This window comes from Octopus bimaculoides, chromosome Z (assembly GCF_046866305.1).
Source record: "Octopus bimaculoides isolate indiv1 chromosome Z, ASM4686630v1, whole genome shotgun sequence".
Taxonomy (NCBI): Eukaryota; Metazoa; Mollusca; class Cephalopoda; order Octopoda; family Octopodidae; genus Octopus; species Octopus bimaculoides.
Window position 1 is genome coordinate 28,312,962 of NC_142944.1, and position 26,504 is coordinate 28,339,465.

The window sequence follows — 26,504 nt, forward strand, 5'->3', positions numbered from 1 at the left end:
TGCTGACAATACTGCATGCTCGTTGTCTGTGTGTCCAACATGTGTTTTTTTTTTTTTTAATACGTAGTGTTCAGGAATTTCACAATACAAGAAAGAGCATGCATTTATATCATTTTGGTTTAATTTGAACCAAGAACTTAATGTGTCACGTTCTTGAGCTCTATCAACTGCTCCTTGTTGCTCTCCCTGTTGATAATACACTCTTTGTTTCCCTGGAAGATGTACAACTTAACAAACACACTGCATAAGACTGACTATGCATAGGATAGTTGGAGAGGTGCCACATTGCTTCAGGGACAGAAACATATCTGCAGGATAAAAATTGTTTTATTTCATCACACTGCTGATGCAGTCTTATTTCTCCACTTTTATTGCCATTTTGTTGCACTGAAATAAATCCCATCATTGCACAGTCATGTCCTTTATAAACATACTTAAAAATATATTTTATGCTTTTAATCGATGAACAGATTTCCAACTTAATATGAGCTTGGTATTTCTTTAGTAGGTACTTATTGAAAGGCACTACAAATATATTGTCAGCAATGTAATTTCCAACACAAACTGAATCCTCATTATTTCTTTATTTGTAGGCTGGATATCCATTTACATTTTCTATAGTTTCTTCACGAAATTCTTTAGGAAAATTCTTTTGATATTGTCCATTTACTATACAAACAGAACCAGGATTATGTGTTCCACAAGGTCCGTGAATCATCAGAGATGTGACTAATTCATGAAGAAGAGGTTCGTTTCTGTTGGGGATTTCAGCTGTTACCATGTCCTTGGTTTATCTTGTTCTCATAACATAATTAGCATGTGACATTTTTGGAATTCAATAACATGAATGTGAGCAACAGGAACCCCCAGAATATGTCTGTCTTTAATATCAGTCATCAATTCATTAAGATGGGCTTTATACACATGTGACACTAAGTCAGGCCTATTTTGAGCTGTTTTTGTGGGACCCAAGTTGCTTGTAATATCAGGGCATCTTGGGTTGCAAGTATAAGTTAAAAATAAATCAGGTTTCTCATATTTACAAACAACAGCCATTGCATCTTGATATGACTGCTGCATATTTCTTGGACACCCTGTAAATGAAGTGGGAAGAATAACAGGGACACCAGAATCTCTCTCATAATCATTTCTTGCCAAGTGGTCCATGAGCACTGAATATAAAGCTACTCTTAATTCATTTTGATGCTCTCTGATATAATACAGACGACAACCTTCTACTTTAATATAAGCATCAACAATATACCGCTGAGGTAACTTGCCTGATTTGTGAATGGGACTAAATTCATCCCTTATTGCTAAATGGTAGCAATAGTATTGTTGTAATGTGACTTTATTGCGAACTCTTGTTTGCCTCTATTGCACATGTTTCATACTTATGTGCCAACCATGTTCTCCATTGGGAAATAGTATTGGATAAATCATAGGATGTAAATGCTGCAAGAGATACGATATTTGTTATCTTTGTTCACCTCGTGGATATATAACTACATCACGATGAACTGGAGGTGCACCATCTTCACCTACAAGTACAGCTGCAATTTCATTATTAGCAGGGTTATTGTATCTCCTGGCATCTGGGCCTTATATGAAATACATAGTTACTTTCCTCAAATTAACATATACAAATGTATTAGACAATGTTTATTTCCACCATGCGACACTTATTGCAAACGTTTTAACTAACCTAAACTATACACACACACAAATACATTCATATATATATGTCTGTGTTTCCTTTAGTTTTTGTTTACTTACACACATCAACAAATGAGCCAGAAATTCTAACTTAAAAATTATAGAAAGAAAAAGACAACGTTGTATTCTGAAGCCAAAAGATGTTTTTTAGCTGAGGTGTAATTTTATAATGAAAACAAATTCAGAATTAAAATTTTGGAGCAAAACACGACATTATCTGGTGTATGGTTGCAGTTGAAATGGGTTAAAACAAATGTGTGTGTGTGTGTGTGTATGTTGTGTAGTCGGGCCTTTAATAGCAGTTTAAGGTCAGTGGCAGAAAGGAATTCAAAATGGCAACATGCACAATCATATACACACATACACAAACACATACCTAGAGAGAGAGAGAGAGAGAGAGAGAGAGAGAGAGGCAGACAGACAGTAGGTGTTAGTTCACAACAAAGTTTTCATTTTCCTCTCTTTCTCTTCCTACCAGTTGCTTTGCCACTGACTGGAATTGTTTTAGTTGTGTCTTCAATCTCTTCCTCGGTTTTTCTCTTGCTGTTAAAACAATAAATGTCCAAAATCATTCAGTGTTTCAATTGAAAAAACATATATGAATGTATTGTTTAGGATACAGTATCCAATATTTGTGGTTGAAAACACAAAACAAACACCACCTTCCTTTGAATCACCACTCACTCCTCTCTCTCTCTCTCTCTCTCTCTCTCTCTTGCTCTCTCAAACCCTCTCTGTTCCTCCTATAATATCAGTCAATGATTAAAAAATAAAGGACGTTGTTTTACATATGTGCTGGTACATAATCAGGAGTAAAAATGTACAAATTGAGATGCAAAAGAATGAAATAATAAATGGATTTATGAATGCAAGTTTGGTAATTGCGTTTATTTTCACCACGCGACACTTATTATTGCAAACATGTTTTAGCAAATTTAAACTATACATACACAAATACATTCATATATATATGTCTCAAGTTGTAGCTGTAATTCAAAGGGGCCAGCCTTATCATATTCTGTGTGAGGCTGAATCTCCCTGAGAACTACATTAATGTTATGCATGTCTGTAGAGTACTCAAGCCATTTGTGAGTTAATTTTATCCTCATGTGGTGATGAAAAGTGAAATTGACAGCCAATATTTGCTGTGTCTATGTACCTGTGTAAGAACTTTTCTTTGGATTTATCTACTGTCTCTCTCACTTTGTATCTTTCTCTTTCACTTCCTTTGAGTCCCTCTTCTCTCCCGCTTTTGATTTTAAAATGTGTATAGTTATCTATGTATCTACTTCTCTTGCGATGTGATAAACATTTAAAAACACAAAACAGATGTTGTCACCACTCACTGTCTCTTTCACTCTTTCTCTCTCTCTCTCTCTCTCACTCTCTCTTTCTTTCTCTCTCTCTCTCTCTCTCTCTCTCTCTCTCTCTCTCTCTCTCTCTTACTTCCTCTATCCTCCTCTCTCTCACTCTGATACTTCTTTGAAGTAAGTGTGACACACACACATCAGGTACGTACAAAAACAAAAAGTTAGTGTATTAATATTATTGACTAGAGGGAGCCATGGAATTTCCACAAACCGATTAACAGAATGTTGAGTAAATAATAAACTTTTTCTATAAATATGTATGTATAAAAATAATGCATTGAAGAAAGGAGTAATTAAAATCTCTACATATATAATAGAATGAGATACTTAGGCAGCAAACACTAAAATTGCATATATTTGTACAGTTCTATTTACAAATACATAAAGTTTAGCTATTAATTCTATCCTTTTTAACATACAATACTTGTAGGCTGGGAAAATAAACAACACACAGAGATACTTGGGAATGTCCACCATGTGTGCAAAGATTGCCAATGCCAATCAGTCTGTGGTACTTCCCCCTCCCAACATAGAGCCATGCCAGTTTCCTCCGATATGAATACAGAAAACAATAGACCTAAATATGTACAAAACTATATAATACATGCCACATATAAATAGTTTCCTCTTTTGAAAGATATTCTTTTAATTTACATATATGTGTGTATGTGTGTGTGTGTGTGTGTGTATACATATAAACCAATGACACACACCTAATGCGATCAAGGGTCTCCAGAATTTCTGAAAACACTTCACTCTCGGCAGACAATGTTCTTAGTAACAGTTTGCCCTCCTCTCTTGTCTGTCTGTCTCCATCACCTTAACCCCTACATCTGCGTTTGCGAGCTCTAGAGTATGCCATATACAACTGCCCATGAGTGAACATTGGCTGAGGTAAGAACAATCTCACATTCTCAAATGTCTGCCCCTGTGACTTGTTAATAGTCATGGCATATGACAAACGGACAGGAAACAGTGTTCTCTCCAAGGTGAATAGCAAGTTAGGGTCACTTGGGGATGGGGACACATCTGCCAATTAGTGAGCTGCTAATCAAGGAAGCCTCGATTGATTGTTGATGCATGGCCACAACTTCTAGTCTTCTACCATTGCAATGTCCATTTTGGATAGAAATGTTACGAAGAAGCATTACTATTGAGCCGGGTTTTAAACTCAATTTATGAGGAGGCATTCCTGACGGTGTCAAAAGGTTTAGAAATTCAAGTGGATAGTGCTCAGCCTCAGCAGGATCATCTATCAAAACCTTATCTTTACTATAATAGGTGCAGCAGTCACCTGGAAGTTGTCTCAAAACTTCTTCATTGGTCAGGAAACGGTCTGAGTTCTTTGGCGAAAGAATTACTCTGCTTCTTCTCTCTTCCTCAGGTGTATTGTTGAAGATATCATCCACTGCACACCTGTGAGAAAAAAAAAACTTCCTCATTTTGCGTAACATCTTATTTCAATTTCAAAATTTGTTTTATTTTTTTTTTTTATTAGATAGATATATTTGTCCAAAGCAGATTACATTTGAATAACATTTGATTTCAATTTCAAAATTTGTTTCATTAGATATATAGATAAAAATCCCATTCCTGATTTACAGTTTACACATATCTACACATACATGTATAGCTGCACACACAGAATGTCACACGTTCACACACACACACACACTTACTATCACTGCTCTCTCTCTCTCTCTCTCTCTCTCTCTCTCCCTCTCTCTCTCTCTCTCTCTCTCTCTCTCTCGTTGGCTTTTCTCTCTCACTACCTCTTTGTCCATCCTCTGTATTGAAAAGTAAAATTTAACATTGAAAATTTTCTGTGGTTATTTCTCTTTGATTTAACAATCTGTCGATGTATTTATCTATTTGTGTTCCGTTTTACAGAAGAAAGTATCTATCTACTTGTTTTCAATATAGATATGTATCTATCTATGAACAAACACACAATGTCACACGTTCACACACACACACACACACTTTCTATCACCACTCTCTCTCTCCTCTCTTTCTCTCTCACTATCTCTCTGTTCCTCTTCTGATATATTATATGAAGAGCATAATGGACAGATGAACTAAGGAAGGAACAAGCAAAATTATAATATGATTCAATATTAATTTTATTTAATTTATTTAAAATAAAGTCATTTTATTAAATTTGTATCCTCATTTTTTTTCATATATTTAAAGAATTAAAAAAATTCTTTAAATATATTCATTTGTAACTTTGTCTCTGTACAGTACCGAAATTATATTAATATGAAAGAGAAATGTTAAAGGAATATATTGGTAAAGGTTTCGTAAAATTTTATCCATTAGAAAAAGAGATATTTAATTTTCATTCTCAAATTTTTATCAATTTTTGCATGATATTAAAGGGACACTACTCATACATGAACTTATAGTAAATAGAATATATGATTATTTGTAGCTTTGTCTCTGAGCAGTACTGAAGTCTGTAGTAAGGCTGTTCAGAAAAAGCAAATGCTACTTGTAATTATATTCTAGTCAATATTAATTTAATTTGATTTATTTAAAATAAAGTCATTTTATTAAATTTGTATCCTCATTTTGTTTTTTTTATTATTTTAAAAATTCTTTAAATATGTTCATTTGTAACGTCTCTGTACAGTACTGAAATTACAGTATGTACATTATGTCCAGAAAAGGCAAAGTTGCAATGATTATCATTCATTTTCAATTTAATTTCTAAATGAGATTTAGTAGAATGAAAAAAATCAAAATTTTGTTAGAATTTTCTTGGAAATTTTTGAATTCAAAATGACTGCAAAAAATGATATTTTATATATTCTTAATTAAAATTTTACTATTACTGCAATGCCTGTAAAAACACTGTAAAAACACTGGACTAGCCAATGAAAAATGCAGATACATAGCAACAATATTTTTAACAATTAAACCTGGAAAAGTAGAGGACAAGAAAAAACTCATTAAAATTAGAGCTTAAAATATTGCTTCTAAAATTAAAATTTAAGATTTTTTTTATTAATTCATTTAGTACAAAAAATAAAATAAAAATAAAAAAGGAAAAGTGAAATTAAATGAATTTAAAATAAAAAATAAAAAAGTACCTAAGAGGTATTTTTATCTTAAACCTTAGATTACTTACTTAATAAAAAACATATATTTTTTGTAGATTGTATGGGAAATACATGAGTGCAGGTGTATGGTCTATTTTTTGGCATGCTAAACTTTTTTCTGTCCTGATTTCCTGCTAATAATCATTCATTGCACAAGAAGACTATTTATTTTTTTAATGCACATTTTATTGATTATTTAAAAAATGATATTTATTGAATTGGCAAAATTACAATAACCGTGTCAAGTATTTCAAATTTATATATTCTTGTATTATTCAACCATGATATGAAAAAAATAATTTAGCATGCCAAAAATAGATCATACACCCACACTCACATGTATTTCGGTTTTTTTAATTAAAATTAAAAAAAAATTAATTATTATCATTTCAGCATTTGAAATTGAATTTTACAGTGTATTGTTAAATATATTTTTTATTTAAAAAAATTTTCTATTGTCAATTGAGTTTACTTTAAATTTTTTACAATTTTATAATTTTGTTTATTATATATTTATAAATTCTTGATTCTTTTTATTAGAAAATTTACATGTAAGTGCAAGTGTATTTGAATTAATATTTTATATTATTTGTATTATTTAGTAACATTAATAATGCCAAAAGTTTATTTTTTGTATCTTTTTAATTTGATCATCTAAGATAAAAACTATTTGCAATTTTTCCAAATTCATTTGATGTAGATGTTTATGTGAAATTTTCCTATCAATCTATAAAAGAATATGTTTTTTATTAAGTAATCTAAGGTTTAAGATAAAAATACCTCTTAGGTAATTAATTTGAAATTCTAATTTTAGTAGCAATATTTTAAGCTCTAATTTTAATGAGTTTTTCTTTTTTTTTTTGTCCTTTACTTTTCCAGGTTTAATTGTGAAGAATATTGTTACTATGAGTCTGCATTTTTCATTAGCTAGTATATCTTAGCTCAATCACCTGGCACATGCTAACTGCATACCCTCTCTCTCCAGAATCATTCTACCTATTCATTATTCCTCCTTTTGTCATCTTTTCTGTGCTTTCTTCTGAGATTGAATATTTTCCTCAGTCTTTTTCTCCTTGGAACTGTAACCCCTTAGAATCCTTGCCTCATACATTATTCAACCTCTACCTCCTCTTCCTTCTTCAAGCTTCACAACTGAACTGTATTCCATAAGCTACATCAAAAATTTTTGTCTCCCATTAAGCATGTTTATCAATTTCATGTTCTGTATCTACCAATACCATTAACCTTCATTGTTATTTCTAATTAGTAATAAATTTAGACTGGTTTTATACAACTATAACTTTTTATTGGCATATTAATGTGGATTTTGGAATACAACAAAAAATTCTTGAGTAAATCTATTACATAATTTTTCTCTCAAAGCAAATCTAATTACATGTAAATTCAAGTAGAATGCAAATTTATTTAGATTGTGTGTAAATATCGCAATTGGTTCGGTTGGTTATATGACAAAATTTTCATATAGAAGAAATGTGTCCAATACTGAATTTTTAATTTAAATAAAATGCATATAAAACAAATATACCATAGAGGTAAAAATAGGGCAAAATACTGGAATTTATGTGAAAAGAAAACTACAAAATGACAAATTTACACAAATTCATATAAATACTCATATGCACACTATAATGACTCACAGATTTAAATTAACAGTCACTTAATAAATGAAAAATAAATAAATGAAAATGAAAATTTTTTGAAGCACTGGGCAAAATCCTCTGGGTGGGAGGTGATGCCATCCTCTCAGTGCATGCATAAAAAGTTTTGTGCCAGTAAGCTATGTTAATCCCCAGCTGTTATACCTAGAGTACAGATATGCAGTGCATGCTCATCAGATTTTTATTTTCATGCAAGATGACCAAATACATCAATCAGAGACTATAAACCCATGTTTCATCACCAGTGATGATGGTCTTCATGAAGTTTGGGTTGCGGTTTGCACAATCTAGCATGTCATGAGCAATTTCCATTTGGAGTTGCTTCTGCTGCTTTGTCTTCGAGACAAATTCTCTGTTAAAATTAAATGCACTGATGCTGTGTCTATTCACAGAACCATCTCAGTTGGCTCCTCATTTTGGCTTGTGGATGGCCTGCATGAGCGTGCCTTGCATTCCACTTTCATATATATATATATATATATGAGTCAGTGAACAAACGAAAGAAAAAGGCACGCAGCATATTTAGTAGGAGTTACAAGTATTATTTAAAATAGTTTGATTCAACTCCATGTGACTTAAAGTTTTGTGGGCCTCTAACAGAAACCTGTCTCTTTCAGAATTAGATTACTGAATGGAAAAACACAGGAAGTCCAAGATGATTACCGGAAAATAAGCTGCTATTGGTCAAGGCAGGTCATGTGGTGCTGTCAGAGTAAAATTGGTTGCTCATGTCATAGTGTTAGAGCAAGATTGGTTGACTGCATGGCTGGACAGGAAACTGGTAGTGCCTAGGTATCTGGGTGCAGCTGGAGTAACACTGGGAGGGTGTGTGTTGGTATGTGTGTGTGTGTATATATATATATATATATATATATATATATATATATATATATATATATATATATATATATGCATGTGGATGTAGATGTGCTAGTGCCTGTTACATGTTAATTAAATTTATATATATATATATATATATATATATATATATATATATTTGGAAATGTGCTGTGCGTGAGAAGACCCGGCAAGCCAAGTAAGATCGTTGCCAGTGCCCCTGGACTGGTTCTTGTGCGGGTGGCACATGAGATGCACCATTTTGAGCGTGGCCGTTGCCAGTACCGCCTGACTGGCTCCCGTAGGATTTTCGAGCGAGATCGTTGCCAGTGCCCCTGGACTGGCTTGTGCGGGTGGCACATAAAATACACCATTTCGAGTGTGGCCGTTTTCGTGCGGGTGACACGTAAAAGCACCCACTACACTCTCTGAGTGGTTGGCGTTAGGAAGGGCATCCAGCTGTAGAAACTCTGCCAAATTAGATTGGAGCCTGGTGTTGCCATCCGGTTTCACCAGTCCTCAGTCAAATCGTCCAACCCATGCTAGCATGGAAAGCGGACGTTAAACGATGATGATGATGATGATGATGATATATATATATATAAATGTGATACGGTTGTTAAGCTGAGACTAATCTTTGATAAATCAACAGTTCGTTTATCTCTGCCTATGTTCCACAATCTGGGTTGGTTGATAATCAAAAAGACAAATGTTATGAAGTCCTTAAGAAACAATTTTCAAACCCCAGATCTCTCTCTCTCTCTCTATATATATATATATGTCACTAAAGTGACATAGGGCACTAATCAGCACCAGTATTGCTAGAAATAAGAGTCAGAGCAACTCAATATTGCCTCTGAAAGCAAAGCCAGTATTGGAAAAGAAAAAGAAACTTAAATGCAATGTGCTAGGGCTCTGTGGAACACATCAAAGGAAATAAATAAATGTGAGATAAGCAGATAGAAGTGTTGTAAGACTGGGAAAAGCAGAAGGCACCAGAGCATCAGGTGGTATAGGATTTACCATTTGTAAAGAAAAAATAAACAGGCTTTGAAAATTGTTTCTTATCAATTACATTCATCATGCATTGGAATGCTAAACATTTGTCGCTCAAGAAATGTCACCCTGAGGATCATCTGGACCTATTCTCCCACAAATACAAGCAAAGACAATGAAGTGGAAGAATTCTGCAAAGAGCAAGAGGAAGCACTTGCACACAAATTGACTTACACCATGCTGATGGGAGATTTCAAAGCAAATGGTAGAAAAGGATAACAGGTAGAGAAATATGTTGGTGAAAAAGAAACAAAAAAGGATAATATTTGCTTACCATGGCAGAAACAAGAAAGCTTTATATTGGGAACAGCCTATACAGGAAGCAATCTGGAAGGAAACTGACCTGGATAGCCTCTAATGCTCAATACAAAAATGAAATGGATGACATGCTGGTTGATAAATAGTGCATATTGCAGGATGTTTCAGAAGTAGCACCTTTCAACACTGGCAGTGAACATTGCTTGCTATGGGCAAAGATTGTGATCAGTGGAATCAGAGAGAAAAAGGCTCTGCATATCTCAATGAAGAATCAATACATCAAGACCTTTGATGTGAAACAGCTGCTGGAAACTATCAAAAAGGAAATTTGGAGTCAACCTGAAAAGCTCAATGAAGACTATAATTTGTTGGTCCAGAAAAGGAAAGCAAAAACTACAAGCCAGCAGGAGTCTAGCAGAAGAATCTCAGGGGAGATGAGGAAAAAATATCTATGTATTTATACATGTAATTTGCTTCTGGTGAATGTACTGTTAAAGAGAGATAATCATTAAGTTGAATATTGTGCATTTTTAATTCTTTTCCACTTACATAAAATAAAGTTTTTAAAGTTTTTTACCATTGCATCCTCCTTTGAAAACTTCAGCATGGCATAACTTGAGACACAAATGAAGTTAAATTCAATATTATACAAAGTTGCTTAAAAAAGAGAGAAGAGAGGAATTTCTTACGTACAGATAAAATATTTCCAAGGCAATTCTGTCTCGTTTTTGAGACCACACTTAGCAACCTTTCATAGTGGCACTTCTATGTATCGTTCTTCTCTGAGTCACTAAGTGCAAGCATACCATTATCCATTCATACACATTTCTCACCCACAACATCTTTATTCTCTCTGATACACTGCTTTGAAATTCTGAACACCTCAAGCATCTGATTCTCATTCTGTATTACATTAACAAATCTCTGCTTTTCCTTTTGCTATATAAGCCTGTTGCTAAGCTTCCTTTCTAACCACCTGATATAATTCTCTGCTTCCACCATCTTTCCAGTCTTTTCAGGCCAGTCTCTTTGCTTTTATAGCGTTGTCTACGTCCTTGTTCCACCACCATGTCACCCTTAGCGTAGCTGGGACTTTGCACCAGTCACAGATTTAGTCTGTAGCCTTCAGTAGACTGTCCCACAAGAACTTCCAACTGTCCTCTAAGCCAGTGCTACTCAAAGTGGTGGTCTGCAGACTGGTGCCAATCTGCCAGCCATTAGCTGCTAGTATGCAGCGAGTTTCCAGAAAAGAAACAATAGCAGATAAACTAACAAAAAAGAAGCAGGCTCACTTTTCACATTAGTAAAGATTAAGATTATAAACTGCTTATGTAATACTGTATTATTTATTTACAAAATAGATATAACATAAAAGAAATTGTCAACTTTTATTATTTTCATTATTTATATTGTTTCCGGTATAAGTTAATATTACTAAGAAATATTACCGGCTCCTGGCACATTGGAAAAAAAAACCTGCCAGTATACCACATCAGATAGTTTGAGAAGCACTGCTCTAAGCTGTATGTCCCCAACTTCACCTCTCTCTTGCCAGAAGCTTCCATTAGAATATTTATAAATTTCTGTCAGTTAGCTGGGTCTTTGAGCTTTCATAACCTCCCTGTCCAGACTGGTTTATTTATCTGAGTCCTTCCAGCCCTAATTTTAAAGTCACTAACTAGTTGGGTTGTACATTCTTCACCTGGGAAAAACTTTACATTTTCAAGCATCTGTCTATATAACTGCAGGGTGAGGATGCAATCAATCTGGCTTATGTACCCACCAGACTGATAGGTGATAAGGTGGCTGACTGGTTTCTTGAAGTTAGTATTACAGATCATCAGATCATTTACACCACAGAACTCCAGCAACCTTGTTCACTTCTCAATCATAGATCCAAAATTGTAACCTCCATGCACACCATAGAATCCATGGGAATGCTGCTCAACTTGTCCACTGAAGTCACTAGCCATAATAACCAAGCCTCTGTCATTTGTTATTGAGGTAGTCTTCAAAAGGACCTCATAAAATTTGTCTTTCTGATCATTAGCCAGCTCTGACTGTGATTTATCGAAGATTAGTCTCAGCTTAACTACCCTATCACATTTATATATATTTATATATATATATATATATATATATATATATATATATATATATATATATATATATATATATATATATATATATATATATATATATATATATATATAATTTATATAAGGGCATTAACTATATAGTAATGCCTCACGCTTAGAGGGACTAAAAAAGTCAAAAACTACCAAAAAAATAAGCAACATATTTACCGAAAGTGAGGAAATGCAGCTTTCAAAAATTAATCTCCTAAAAACATTTAACTTAACGGCAAACCACTGGTTTCTCAATTAATACAGCAAAACTTTGAAGTAAGCTGCATCTTTTGTTCATCAGTACATGTATGGTCGAAACACATAAAAAATAAACAAAAATCAACATACCACGATGTACCCAACATAGTACGATGACTTCTGTTCATCATTATATATCCGTGAAAGAGGTTAGAATTTATCCGGTTGCATCTCAGTAACACGTGCTTATACAGAATAATATTCAGCACTGAATATATTCTAATTATTTATAATATAATATAGGATAAAATCTTTATAAGAATTTATCAAGTAGTCAGCGTGAAAAAACCCCATAAGGAAAAAAACTCATCGTTTTTTTCCATAAATATATATAATAATTTATATAAGGGCATTAACTATATAGTAATGCCTCACGCTTAGAGGGACTAAAAAAGTAAAAAACTACCAAAAAATAAGCAACATATTTAACGAAAGCGAGGGAATGCAACTTTCAAAAATTAATCTCCTAAAAACTGGGGTTTTTTCACGCTGACTACTTGATAAATTCTTATAAAGATTTTATCCTATATTATATATATATATATATATATATATATATATATATATATATATATATATATATATATATATGTATGTATATATATATATATATATATATATATATATATATATATATATATATATATATATATGTATATATATATATATATATATATATATATATATATATATATATATATATATATATATACATACATGAATTTAATTAGAGGTTGTGTTAACCTCATGAAGGGATGGTTTCATCCAAGGAAATACTGGTTCAATACCTAATATTTTGGGGCAATTAATTTCCCTAAAATAATAGGTGTATATAAAAACATATAGTTATATTCATTTAAAAGAAGAAAATGGAAATTGGGAAGTTAATTGTTTCTATTCATACTCAATAAACATTAAATTTACATTAATGCAACATGAGCATAATATTATCAGAGGTAAAAAAAAGATGTACCTTTGGATGCTATACATGTGTTTGTGAATTCATTTAAGTAGACTAAGACTGAGTCTGCTAAAATGAATTCACAAACACACATATAGCATCCAAAGGTACATCTTTTTTTTACCTCTGATAATATTATGCTCATGTTGCATAAATGTAAATTTAATGTTTATTGAGTATGAATAGAAATGACTGTAAGTGAAGATGACCAATTTGCTGTTAATTAAAAACAATTAACTTCCCAATTTCCATTTCTTCTTCTTTTAAATGTATTTGTATATATATATTCTTTTATTCATTTCAGCCATGCAGCTGCCATCATGCTGAAGCACCACCATGATTTGTACTATTGCTCTCTTTTGTTTACAAACAGTCTTTCAATGGTCCCCTAGTAAGAAAAACTTACACTACAAAAAAAAAAAAAAAAATGCCAACAAATTCCTCACCATTAAAATACTTCTTGTACATAGTCAAAGGACATTTTGGCTTCTAATATTATCAGATGGTTCACACAAAATAATAATTGAAAATATTTTTAAGAAGTAGGACAATTAAAAGATGCATCTATTGTTCTTCCACTGTCCTCTGCACTCAATCCCCTCTCTCACTCTCTGGGAGAGAGGCACAAGCACAAAAAATTTTCCACCTCCTCCTATTTTAAGAAGTACTACTCTAGAGATTGTAAAATTCTTTTATTTTGTTCAGTGTCTGTATTCCTTTTATGTACTTCTAGACATCAATGAAATATACTGGTATCATCTTTAGGAAAAGATTTGATGCAAGATAGTTATAACATTTTGATATTATTCAGACTTGTACAAGGGCTTCATGAAAAATCAAATATGCACTAAACAGCAAGAGGCGAAAAAGATTGAGTAAGGAAATGAAGAATTTGAAAATGGTCTTTTTTGTGAGTTCTTTAAAATGACCTTCTTGGAAGATTGAACAAAACAAATTGGGTCTTGCAGTCAGAAAATTGGAACTTACTTGTCATAAATCTTCTTGAGCTTCAGTGTTGTACCTTCCTAACTGCAAAAAGATGTGCTTGATGCATTCACACAACAAACATTAGCATCTAATTGACTGTGTCATAGTCAGGAGATGGGACATAAGGGATGTTAGGGTGACAAAGGCTGTGTATAGTGCAGAATGCTGGACAGATCTCAGACTCATCCATGCAAAACTTGACATGTACATCCAGCCCAAGCAGTGACCACAAAGGAAGCTGGCAAACAAGCAACTAAGCATCAGCAAATTTGAATGGCACAATGTGAAACAGAATCTCAGTGAGGACTTGGACAGCAAGTAAAGCCAATTTGATGCTTGTACAAAGGGAGTAGAAAAGACTGAGTGGTATCCAAAGGTGTGGTGTACAACACTTGCACTCATTCATCTGTGCCAGAACACATGTAAACACCACAACTAGTTCAACACAATGATGAGGAAATTCAAAAGCTGTTCAATGAGAAGCGTGAAACCAACAGAGTCTCTCAGCAAGACAGCACATCAGCTTCCAAGAAAGCAGCCTACAAAATCACAAAAAGCAAGGTGCTGGCAAAGCTCAGAGAAGTGGAGGATTTCTTGCTCAGAAGTTGTATGTGGAACCAACTATCACTGTAAAAGGTAAATCCTGAAGGTCGTTGCTTAGTTCAAGTACCTCAGCAGTAGACTTTCCAGATCTGTGAACATTGACGATCAAGTTGTTACATGCATTGCCAAGGGAAGCTCAGCATTTGTGCAGCTATGTGATTCAGTTTGAGAGAGGTTTGTCATCAACTTGATGGCTTGTCATCAAGTCAACATTAGACTTGTCATCAAGTTGAAGATGTACAAAGCAGTTGTACTGCTTACACTACTGTATGCCTGTGAGACTTGGATGGTTTATGAACACCATGCCAAAAAGTTAAGTGCTTCCACATAAACCACCTGAAAAAGCGGTTGTAAATCTCCTGGCAAGACAAGGTCCCAGACACAGAGGTTCTCTCTTGAGTTGATCTGCCAAGCATTTAGACACTGCTGAAGAGAGTGAAAGTCAGGTGGTCAGATGACCTTGTTTGAATGCCTGATATATGATTCCACAAGAGATTGTTTTACTGCAAACTGACAGAAGGCAAGAGCACGCAAGGTGGACAGAAGTGCTTCAAGGATATGCTCAAAGTCTTACCAAAGAGCTTTGAGATTAACCCTGACACCTTGGGAAATGCAAACACAAGACCTAATGAAGCTACAGCAACAAAGGTGCCATTGCTTACAATCAAAATAGGATTACAGGGGCACAAAGAAAACACGAACTGAGCAAGTCCAGAGCCAACTACTTCCCTTCAGTCTTTGCAGACGACCAGCACCTGACCTGTGGCAGAGCCTTCCGAGCATGCATTAGACTGATCAGCTACAGCTGGACACACTGTGACTCATCTCCCATGTACTGTCCTTGGTCATCGTTGATGACAGATTGACTAATAATATATATAATCATCATTGTTTGACATCTGTTTTTCATACCGACATAAGTTGGATGGTTTGACAGGAGCTGATAAGCCAAAAGACAGTGCCAAGTTCCAATGTTTGCTTTGGCATGGTTCCTAGACTGTATGCCTTTCCTAATACCAACCTTTACATGGTGTGTACTTGGTGCTATATAAGTGACAGTGGCAGTAGTGAAATTACCAAATAACTTGCATGACAAGACCTCATCAACTAAAGGTGCATTATTGAGGGAGGTAGCTTTATACCAGGTAATGAAAGAGTAAAATATGAGAGAAGGACAGAAGCAAGTGTCTTTCAATAGAATAAATAGCTAACTCAACTGGAAAGAGAGAGAAGAGTGTGAAGAGGTCTCAGGGCATACCCTCAAGGTGAAGATAAGAGAAGGTGAATATACGAGAAGTAGTCCAGAGGGTTGGACATGTAAATGAGTAGATAAGTTTGTGAGAGTGTGAAAAAAGAATGGCAGATGGATAGAGATGGAGAGAGAGCTGAATGCAGCATATGGTGAACATGAGTGGAAGCATGGTTAATGGAAAATATCAATTTTTGGAGGGAGAAGGTAGAGGCAATAGAAGGTGGCATAGATGATGTGGAGTGTAGGCAGTGAATAATAATGCACAGTGCCAAAGTCGAGGTCAGAAGTACATAGGGGATGAGATGGCAGAATGAAGCAGTGTATGAGGGAAAAGTAGAAGTGAAAGGAGCATTGATAGGAAAATAAGAGGGTAAGGGATGATTCTTAGAAATCAAGAGCTAAAGTAAATGGTCCCAGGAAGGGTGAGTAGGAATGCAAAATGTTGGGAGTGAAATTTGTTCACTTCAGCTCTCATACAATTAAAGCAGCTGATTAAATAGTGCTGTAGTCAGAAGAGTGATGAGGTTCAGGTGTTAGGCAGACAAGTTGCTGAGAAGAGACATGTCAGAGATAGATTGGGTTCAAGAGCATACATATGATTTTAGGACCTCGTTTTTGCTTAGATGGATGGGTCTTGTTGAGCACAGCAAATTACCAATCATCTTAGTGTTTTATCATCATCTCTATGAGATTCAGCATCTTGAGGTCATTTCACCACTGCATTCCATGCCTTCTTGAATTTACTTCTTCCACAGGTTCTGTCCACATTTAAGGATCAGCACTTCTGTATGCAGATGTCATCTGCATTTGTGGCTCAGATTTCACAGTACTGTTCATATACAAGCATCATATAATCTGCCTTTTACTCTGAGAGAGCAGTCTTTTATTACCAACAAAGCTAATAGCTTCCTGAACGTTCATACATATGTATATACAGAAATATACTTTATTAATAAAGCTGCAAAAACATCACAAAAACTGTTACTCAGAGTTTCACATTCCCATTCATCAGACACTTTTGGTTGAGAATGGAACAAAAATAAGGTTATATGCATAAATATACAATTATATTGATAGATATGCATTTGAAAATGGTTTTGTTTCATTGGTCCTTTTAACTAATGGTCTTTTCAACAATCAGTTATATGAAATTACAATTACGATTTAAAATCAAATGAAAATCAAAGAAAACCTTAAATCAGAAATTAGCTTTAGTGGAAGGAAAAAAATCTGCATATCCAGGGTAAATTAATTAATGTTAAAATAAATTTAAATTAATTAAAAAGATATGGCTATTTAAAATAAAAACATTTAGATAGAACTAACATCATAAAAATATATATACACGTAGCTATATATACACATATCAAAAAACCTATACATACATTCACGGTGGTGCACCAGCATGACCGCAGCCACTTGGCTGAAACACATAAATAAATAAAATACACATATACACTAAACATACAAACGTTGGTACATGCCTACATACATATACAAACACAGGCAAAACATATATATATATATATATATATATATATATATATATATATATATATATATATACTAAAGCATATATAGGTATCTATGTACATATATACATATAATGTGTCTCCATGTGTATTTCTAAATATACAACTTAGTTGTTACAAGCTAGAAAAAGAAAACAAAAAAGAAAATAAGAAAATAATAAGTGGTGGGAGAAAGAAAAATAGAAAGAGAAAGACAAAAAATAGATAGAGAGAGAGAAATGATTTGGAAGTTGGTGTTCCCAAAAAGTATCTAACAAATGTTAGATACTTCTGTAAGCTTGCAACCGCACACATATAAAACAGACATATATATCTACAGAAATACATACATATATACAATAGTAACACTCATGTAGGCATGCATAAAAATATACAATTAAGCATATATGTAGATATATATATATCTACATACATATATCAACATCAAGATACATAAATACACCATAATGTATATACACATATAGATATATTGAAAACTGGTGTATTGAATATTAAAATAAAATTGTGCAATAAATTAATATAATATAATTAAGTGTAATTTAAATATATAAATTTTAAAAAATATATAAATTTAAATTTAAATAGGAGAATGAGTAAAAATGCGTAAATATTTAACCTTGGTAAAATTTGAATTTAAATTTGCAAATGAATTGAAGGCTTTTGTAAAAGACGAATGTAAAATATGAAGGCGAAATATGTACCAGCATTGTAATACTACAAGATGTCTATATTTTAGGTATAAAAGCCAAATTCAAATGCAAAAGTCAAAAACTTTTTTTCAAAAGACAAAAAATTATTCATATGATATTTTTTTAACATTTTAAACCTTGTAGTGTGCTTGCAGGCATTTAAAAGCTCTCATCTTTGGTTCAATGCATGTTTATCCTAGAACACAATGAAGAGTTTTTCAGAGAGGCAGAGATTGCATCTCATTGGTCATCTATATGCCCCATGTTTATATGGTGCTGCTTTCTCCAAAATTGTCCAGCTGATATTGAAAGGACAGGTATCATTTCCTTCAGTTGCCAGATGTGTTTTGCGAGACTTGTTGCTGTTTTATTTTGGGGCATTGAAAAGAATTTCGACGGGAATAAAATCTAGCCTAGAAGAATTCCCTGAAGCTCCTGTGTATGTTTTATATTGTTGTGAGCCATCTATTTGTACTTTAGTTCTATAAACTATTCCTTTCTCAAGACATTTTCCTTCTAACAGACAGCAACTCTGATCTTTAAAATTGCAATTCTTCTGGTTAAACTCAGCACTGTGGTTGCTTCTAATGATTTTTGCTCTGTGCTGATTAATTAAAGAGGTGAAGTTTTTGCAACAAGAACATCTAACCTTCACCGTTTAAAAATTCTTTTGAACTTATGGCTAGTTTGAAAATGTTTAGAAACTAGTTTTAAGAATTCTCTACCTATATTTGTTTTTACGGCAATGTTAAATGCTGGATTAAACCACAAAACTTTCCTAGTTCTAGTTTTACATGTTCTATTATGGCTAGAAGCAGTTTGACTATACTGATTCTTCCCCGAGAATCCACTTTTCTTTAATGCATTATTATAATATAGCATGGCATTTTGAAATGCTATCTCGTCTGAAGATATGGATGATAGGCACCTTCCTATATTACTAACTAGATTCTTAAGAATTACAGGTGGATGATTTGATTCTTTGTTAATATAAAATAGCTTTTCATTGTGCTTAATGTAGGGTTTAAATCTAATTGCAAATGTAAGATAATGTCTAAAAAATCTACATTATTAATGTTACTTTCTATCATTATCAGTAAGCCCATTCTTTAGAAGAAAATGATAAGATTCTTCCTATATATATAAGATTCTTCCTACACATATCCCCCCACACACACAAGACGCCCAATAAGGTTAAAAAATTGATTAAGGTTGTTCATCATTTTTTTCAGTCTATAGAGAAATGGCTAAAATTTGCCTTGCTTGTAATTATACCATATGTTACATCTATATAGATTTATATATATATATTTTTAAATATATGTAAAATATATGTAAACTACGGCTTATCGTGTTACCTTACAGTTGAGTATTAGTTGTAATATTCAACACTTTTTAAATAGACCAGTATTTTCATTGGATTTTATTGTCTCTTATTGAGGTTTGTAACCTTTATTTGAATTTATATATATATATATATATATATATATATATATATATATATATATATATATATATATATATATATATATATATATATATATACACATATATATATATATATATATGTATATATATATATATACACACATATGAACATTATAACTGAAAGGTTCTGATTTCCAGAACTCATTTCCAATCATCAGTTGATAAGGTGATCCTGGTTTTCTTTTGAATAGTCACTATCTGAATATCTTTTGAAACCTTCGTGAACACATATGTGAAAATGGCTGCTTCAAGCTCACACTCTTGATTCCATTTCTGGTTTTCATAGTAATATCATTATAAATGTCATAAACACCATGCGATCAAAGTTGTGAAATTGCATTGCTGTTTAAGCAATATTCCAAAATAATACTTTTAAGTAATATTTTTAATTGATGTTTTACAAAACAGTGTGGTGTATGTGGGAGTTCACTTTGCAGGTGCCTGTGTAGACACACGCATATATGCATATGTACAGACATAAACACATATATATACACAGAAATATATATATATACACACATATGCTTATATACTTATACTCACTAATAGACACACACATACACACACACACACACACACCTGTTTAATTAATAGGTTTTATTGATATATGTCTTAATAGACATATATCAATAAAACCTATTAATTAAACAGTTCAAAAACCAAGATTTTTTTCTGAACCAGAACGAAATTCAAGGAGGCTTGTATTTGCATAAAAGATATTTAACTATATGCATGTGGAAGGTGTGAATAATTCATTCTTTTGCTTAAATCATTGGCGCCTTCTGTCAAAATTTTATTTTTTGCTCAAATGTTACCATATATCTTTGATTAAAAGGTCCCATTCTTGTAAGGTTGTGCATTATGTACAATAGACTAGGTAATTTTGAATTCATAAGGACTTGTCTCATATAAGAACCATATAAACTTTAGCAAAGCCATAGCACTGTAAACCATTGCACTGTAAACTATTAACTTAAGCCAAACAGTTATTATCTGGTGGACAGTTCTCATGAATTCTATCTATAGTTGCATGATCTTTGTTGGCTAGTTGCTTGCATCTCTCTTCTATTCAGCTTCATGGCATTATGACATCTGATATAACACGCAAAATTTTTGCAAGCTAAATAGCTAACCTTAGTTTATCATTTTTGGTGAATCAGTCCAACCCATACCAGCATGGAAAACAGATATTAATGGATGATGATGATGATGATGTGATGATGATGATATATATGTATTCCCTGTCTCCTTCACCAACCAAAACCCACAACCACCATACCGTTATGAATCTGAATGACTGAATCCAGTTTGAAATATTTATGCATTCAACATTTTCCATAGTGATAGCATGTTAATTTACTGAAATGTTTCTTGTTTCAGAGTCACTCAGAATTTTGATTCTGCATATATTGTCCTCAAGTCCAAAGAAAGTCCAATGAATATGTCTCTTGCTAAATTTATAGTTAATATTATTTATAAATGAAAAATCAGCTGTATATAAGACTCAAGGACATCAGTTCCTGATTTCATCAGTGATTTCAAGCTATTCAGGTAGCAATATTCCAAAAGAGCTCAAGAACACAAACAAAATCAAGCACATGGGTATTTTATATAGGAAAGGAAAAACAGAACTTTCCAATAAAGCAATATATTAAAAAAATTGAATAGTTTAGAAGCATAACTGAATATTCAATTCTTATATCAATTTTCTTTTTTGGACCATGCTATGAAATATTGAACTCTTCTTGCACGAACCTGTTTGTTTTTGTTATGTTTTATCTCTGAAATTATTTTGGACTCCTTACCAGGCTGACACAAATATTGGCTCTGGATTGCACAGAACTAAAGTTATGTTACAATCATATATTATATCCATATCATAGCTTCATACAATTAATTGTGAATTGTACATTTGATACCACAACTTCATATAATCAACTGTAGAGTATTCCTTTGATATCAAGGTTCCACAAAATCAGTAAAAAGACATCGATATTACAGCTTCATACAATCTGTTGCAGTAAGACAGTGAACGTAGTTGTAATATATTGACTAAAAATAACAGCTTCATACTATCATCATTAGCACATCATTATCACAGCTCCACACAGTCATTTGTACTTCACTAACTTCATATCAGTTGTAGGACACTAGAAACACAACTTTACAGCATGAGTTGTAATACATTTAATATTTCAGCTTCAATGAATCAGTTGTACATTGATTTAGTGTTGCTTCCCATAATTGTAACACATTGATATCACAGCTTCACATGATCACTTAAAGTATATGAATACCTTAGCTTCATACAATCAAAGGTAGTAATATTGAGATCATAGCTTCACACAATCAGTTGTTGTACATTGTTATCACAACTTCATACCATCATCACTTGTAATATATTGAAATGGTATCACAACTTGACACAGTCAATTCTACTACATTGGTATTGCAGTTCATACCATCAATTATAGTATATTGGACATAATATCATGGCTTCACATAATCGATTGTAGTACAATAATATCACAGCTTCATGTAGATGTAGGTCAATGATATTGCAGCTGCAAACAATTACATGCAGTAAATAAATATCACACAGCCTGTGCAATAAGTTGGTTTTTCTTACACAGCTTCACATAGCCAGTTATAAAGTAATGTTTGAAGCTGTTAAATCAAATAAGGCAGACTGTATGACGCATGCGTACGAACAACCATGCTACATGGCAGTGAAACATGGGCTGTAACTGCTGAGGACATACGTAAGCTCGCAAGGAATGAAGCCAGTATGCTCCGTTGGATGTGTAATGTCAATGTGAATACCCGTCAGAGTGTAAGTATCTTGAGAGAAAAGCTGAACATTAGAAGCATCAGTTGTGGCGTGCAAGAGAGACGATTGCGCTGGTATGGACATGTGGTGAGAATGGAGGAGGATAGCTGCGTGAAAAAGTGCCACACCCTAACAGTTGAGGGAACCCGTGGAAGAGATAGGCCCAGGAAGACCTGGGCTGAGGTGGTGAGGCAAGACCTTCGTACATTGGGCCTCACCGAGGCGATGACTACGGACCGAGACCTTTGGAAATGGGCTGTGCGTGAGAAGACCCGGCAAGCCAAGTAAGATCGTTGCCAGTGCCCCTGGACTGGTTCTTGTGCGGGTGGCACATGAGATGCACCATTTTGAGCGTGGCCGTTGCCAGTACCGCCTGACTGGCTCCTGTAGGATTTTCGAGCGAGATCGTTGCCAGTGCCCCTGGACTGGCTTGTGCGGGTGGCACATAAAAGACACCATTTCGAGCGTGGCCGTTTTCGTGCGGGTGACACGTAAAAGCACCCACTACACTCTCTGAGTGGTTGGCGTTAGGAAGGGCATCCAGCTGTAGAAACTCTGCCAAATCAGTCTGGAGCCTGGTGTTGCCATCCGGTTTCACCAGTCCTCAGTCAAATCGTCCAACCCATGCTAGCATGGAAAGCGGACGTTAAACGATGATGATGATGATGATGATGATTGTTATCACAACTTTGCTTGATCAGCTGTAGTTTGTTAATGTCATGATTTCATTGTTAGTTATAGTGCATTGGTGTGTGTGTGTGTGTGTGTGTGTATGCATGCATATGTATGTGTATAAGTATGTCATTGTTCAGTTTTATTTCAAGATTTTTTGCCAATAAAGAGCTGGTTTTTAACCTAGATCCAAAGTTCTGTCATTGGAATTGCAACGTCAACAACAGGGTATTTGTGTTTGTATGTATCATCATCATCATCATTTAATGTCCATTGTCCATGCTGACATGGGTTGGATGGTTTGACTAGGATTGGCAAGCTGCATCAGACTCCACTCTGTTTTGGCATGGTTTCTACAGCTGGATACCCTTCCTAGTGCCAATCACTCTGAGAGTGTAATGGATGCTTTTACATGCCACCGGCATGGGTGCCATTTGTGTAACATTGATATCTCCCACGAATGGTTTTACTTGGCTTGATGGGTCTTCTTCTCAAGCACAACATAATGCCAAATGGACTCAGTCATTGCTTCCATGAGGCCCAATGCTTGAAGCCCAGAATAATGGCAAATGGTCTTGGTCCTTGCCTCCGTGAGGCCAAATGCTCAAAAGGTGCTTTTATGTGCCATCGGCATGGGTGCCATTTGCATGGCACTGGTATCTGCCATGACTGTGATTTTACTTGGTTTAATGGATCTTTTCAAGAACACCATAATGCCAAAGGTCTCAGTCATTGTCTCTCTGAGGCCCAACATTTGAAAGGAGCTCAACCACTTTGCCTCCATAAGACTCAATGTTTAAAAGGTGATTTTTTTGTGCCACCTGCATGGGCGCTGGTTACATGACACCAGCATCAGCCACAACTGTGATTTCACTTGACTTGATGGGTCTTCTCAAGCACAGCATATTGCCAAAGGTCTTGGTCACTAATCATTGCCTCTGTGAGGCTCAAAGTTCAGAGATAATGCTTCACCACCTCATCCCATGTTTTCCTGGGTCTGCCTCTACTAATGGTTCCCTCCACAGTTATGGATCAGCACTTCTTTAGACAGCTGTCCTTGTAATTATGCATCACATGACTATACTAGTCCATTCATCTCTCTCTTGCACACCACATCTGATGCATCTTATGCCTCACTTTTCTCTCAAAATGCTTACACTCTGTCAAACATGCACACTGATGTTGCACATGTAGCAAAGCATACTGGCTTCATTCCTTTCAAGCCTACACATCTCCTCAACTGTCACAGCTCATGTTTTACTGCCATGCAGCATAGCTGTTCACACACAGTCATCATACAGTCTGCCTTTCACTCTGAGAGCAGAGGCAGGAGCTCTCTAAATTTTGCCCAGCCTAATCTTATTCTGACAGCTATGCTCTTGGAGCATCCACCTCCACTACTAAATTGATCACCTATGTAATGGAAGCTGTCAACTACCTCTAGCTTACCCCCATGGCAGTAGATGGAGTCTATTTTCTGTACATTTTTGGTGTTTATTGTACCTGTGCATCTACCACACACAAAAGTTATTTTCCTTGTTATCCTTCCTTTGATATTACTGCACATTTTATGTGTCCAAAGCATATGCCAGGTGCATCTTAAGAGTTACTACCTACACTTTTTCTACAGATCAAGCAGGGCCATCTACCTGAAGGGACTTATGATTTGTCTCCCTTCCTACTTGCTAAGACTCTGGTTTTTGCTAGGTTAATGCTAAGGCCCTTCGATTCTAGGCTTTGCTTCCATACCTGGAACTCTTTCTCTAGTTCTGGTTGTAATTCAGCTATAAGAACAAGGTCATCAGCATAGAGGAGCTCCCAGGGGCAACCTGTCTTAAATCCCTCTGTTATTGTCTGGAGGACTATGATGAACAAGATGGGGTTTAGGACCGATCTTTAGTGAACTCCCTACTTGTACCCTGAATTCTTTGCTGTACTTGTCAATCCTCACCTTACTGGTAATGTCTCTGTACATGGCTTGTACAGCTCTCACCAGCCATTTGTCTATCCCTAGTTTCTTTATTGACCACTAGATAAGGGATCACAGGATCCTGCCCAAAGCTTTCTCCAAGTCAGCAAAAGCTAAGTACAGAGGTTTACGTATGTATGTTTGTATGTAAATGTGTAATGTATGTATGTATGTATGTATGTATGTATGACACAGACAGGAGTTTCAATTGTTGATTGGGAGAGGGAGGCACTAGATCAAAATGGATGGCAGAAAAGAGTGCACAGTGGTTGTTCGAAGTTTGAAAGAGAGAGAATGAAGCACAAGAAGATCAAGGGAATGTTTAGAAAGAATCAACCTGTGGAAAATGAGGGAGTGTTGTCTTTTATGTGTGTGATTTGCGAAAGGAAATGGAGTCATGCAGGCCTGGTCAGCCATCAGAGAACTCACAGGAATCAACCCTTTGTAAATTGTGATACAGCTATTGTTCACAACAGATATATGCAACTTGTGGAAAAGTCTGGTTTTCAGTCAGAGGATTGAAAAGGCATGTCAAAAGACTTCATACTGTGGCACCTATTCCCTCTGGCAGTCAGCACAGCTGTGTATTATACAACAGAATGTGCCCGTTTTTGACCAGGCTCAAGAGTCACACAAGGGCCTCACATTGCATCATCAATAACTCATTTCACTGATTCTTTCTAGCAATAGTTTTGTTCGTATACGAGAAAGCAACTATGTATAGACGCATGTATGTAAAAGAAAAAGCCTATATGTCTATACATCGTGTGTTAGCTAAAATCTATTGAAATATTGTCCAATCAAAGCTAGTATGGAACGGACGTTAAACGACAATAATGATATTTTCTAATGTAATAAAGCATTGAAACAAAAGCGCGGTTATTGCGTCACTAATTTACCGTAGCAGTTTATATTTTGATATAAACAGTTATCATGAACATAACAAATAAATGCCTGATGACAATCTTCTTTAATTAACTCTTAACTATTGGAGAGGTCGAAGTTCAAAGGTAAATATTGTCATCTAGCCACGAGGAACTTATTTCGATAAACATGTTCTTGTTCAAACACTCTAGAGTTACTTCCCCTAATAACCCGGTTGGTTCAGTTTTTC

At 34.5% G+C, this 26,504-nt stretch overlaps 1 protein-coding gene across 1 annotated transcript; it reads right to left on the reverse strand.

Moving 5' to 3' along the window:
* Positions 1-801: 801 nt before the first annotated feature.
* LOC149132189 (uncharacterized) lies at positions 802-11,993 on the reverse strand. Its single transcript, XM_089365320.1, has 3 exons — positions 11,902-11,993; positions 2,192-2,259; positions 802-1,316 (listed from the first exon to the last, which is right to left on the reverse strand). The coding sequence occupies exons 1-3, from the start codon at positions 11,991-11,993 to the stop codon at positions 802-804; spliced, it is 675 nt and encodes a 224-aa protein (XP_089221446.1).
* Positions 11,994-26,504: the final 14,511 nt, after the last annotated feature.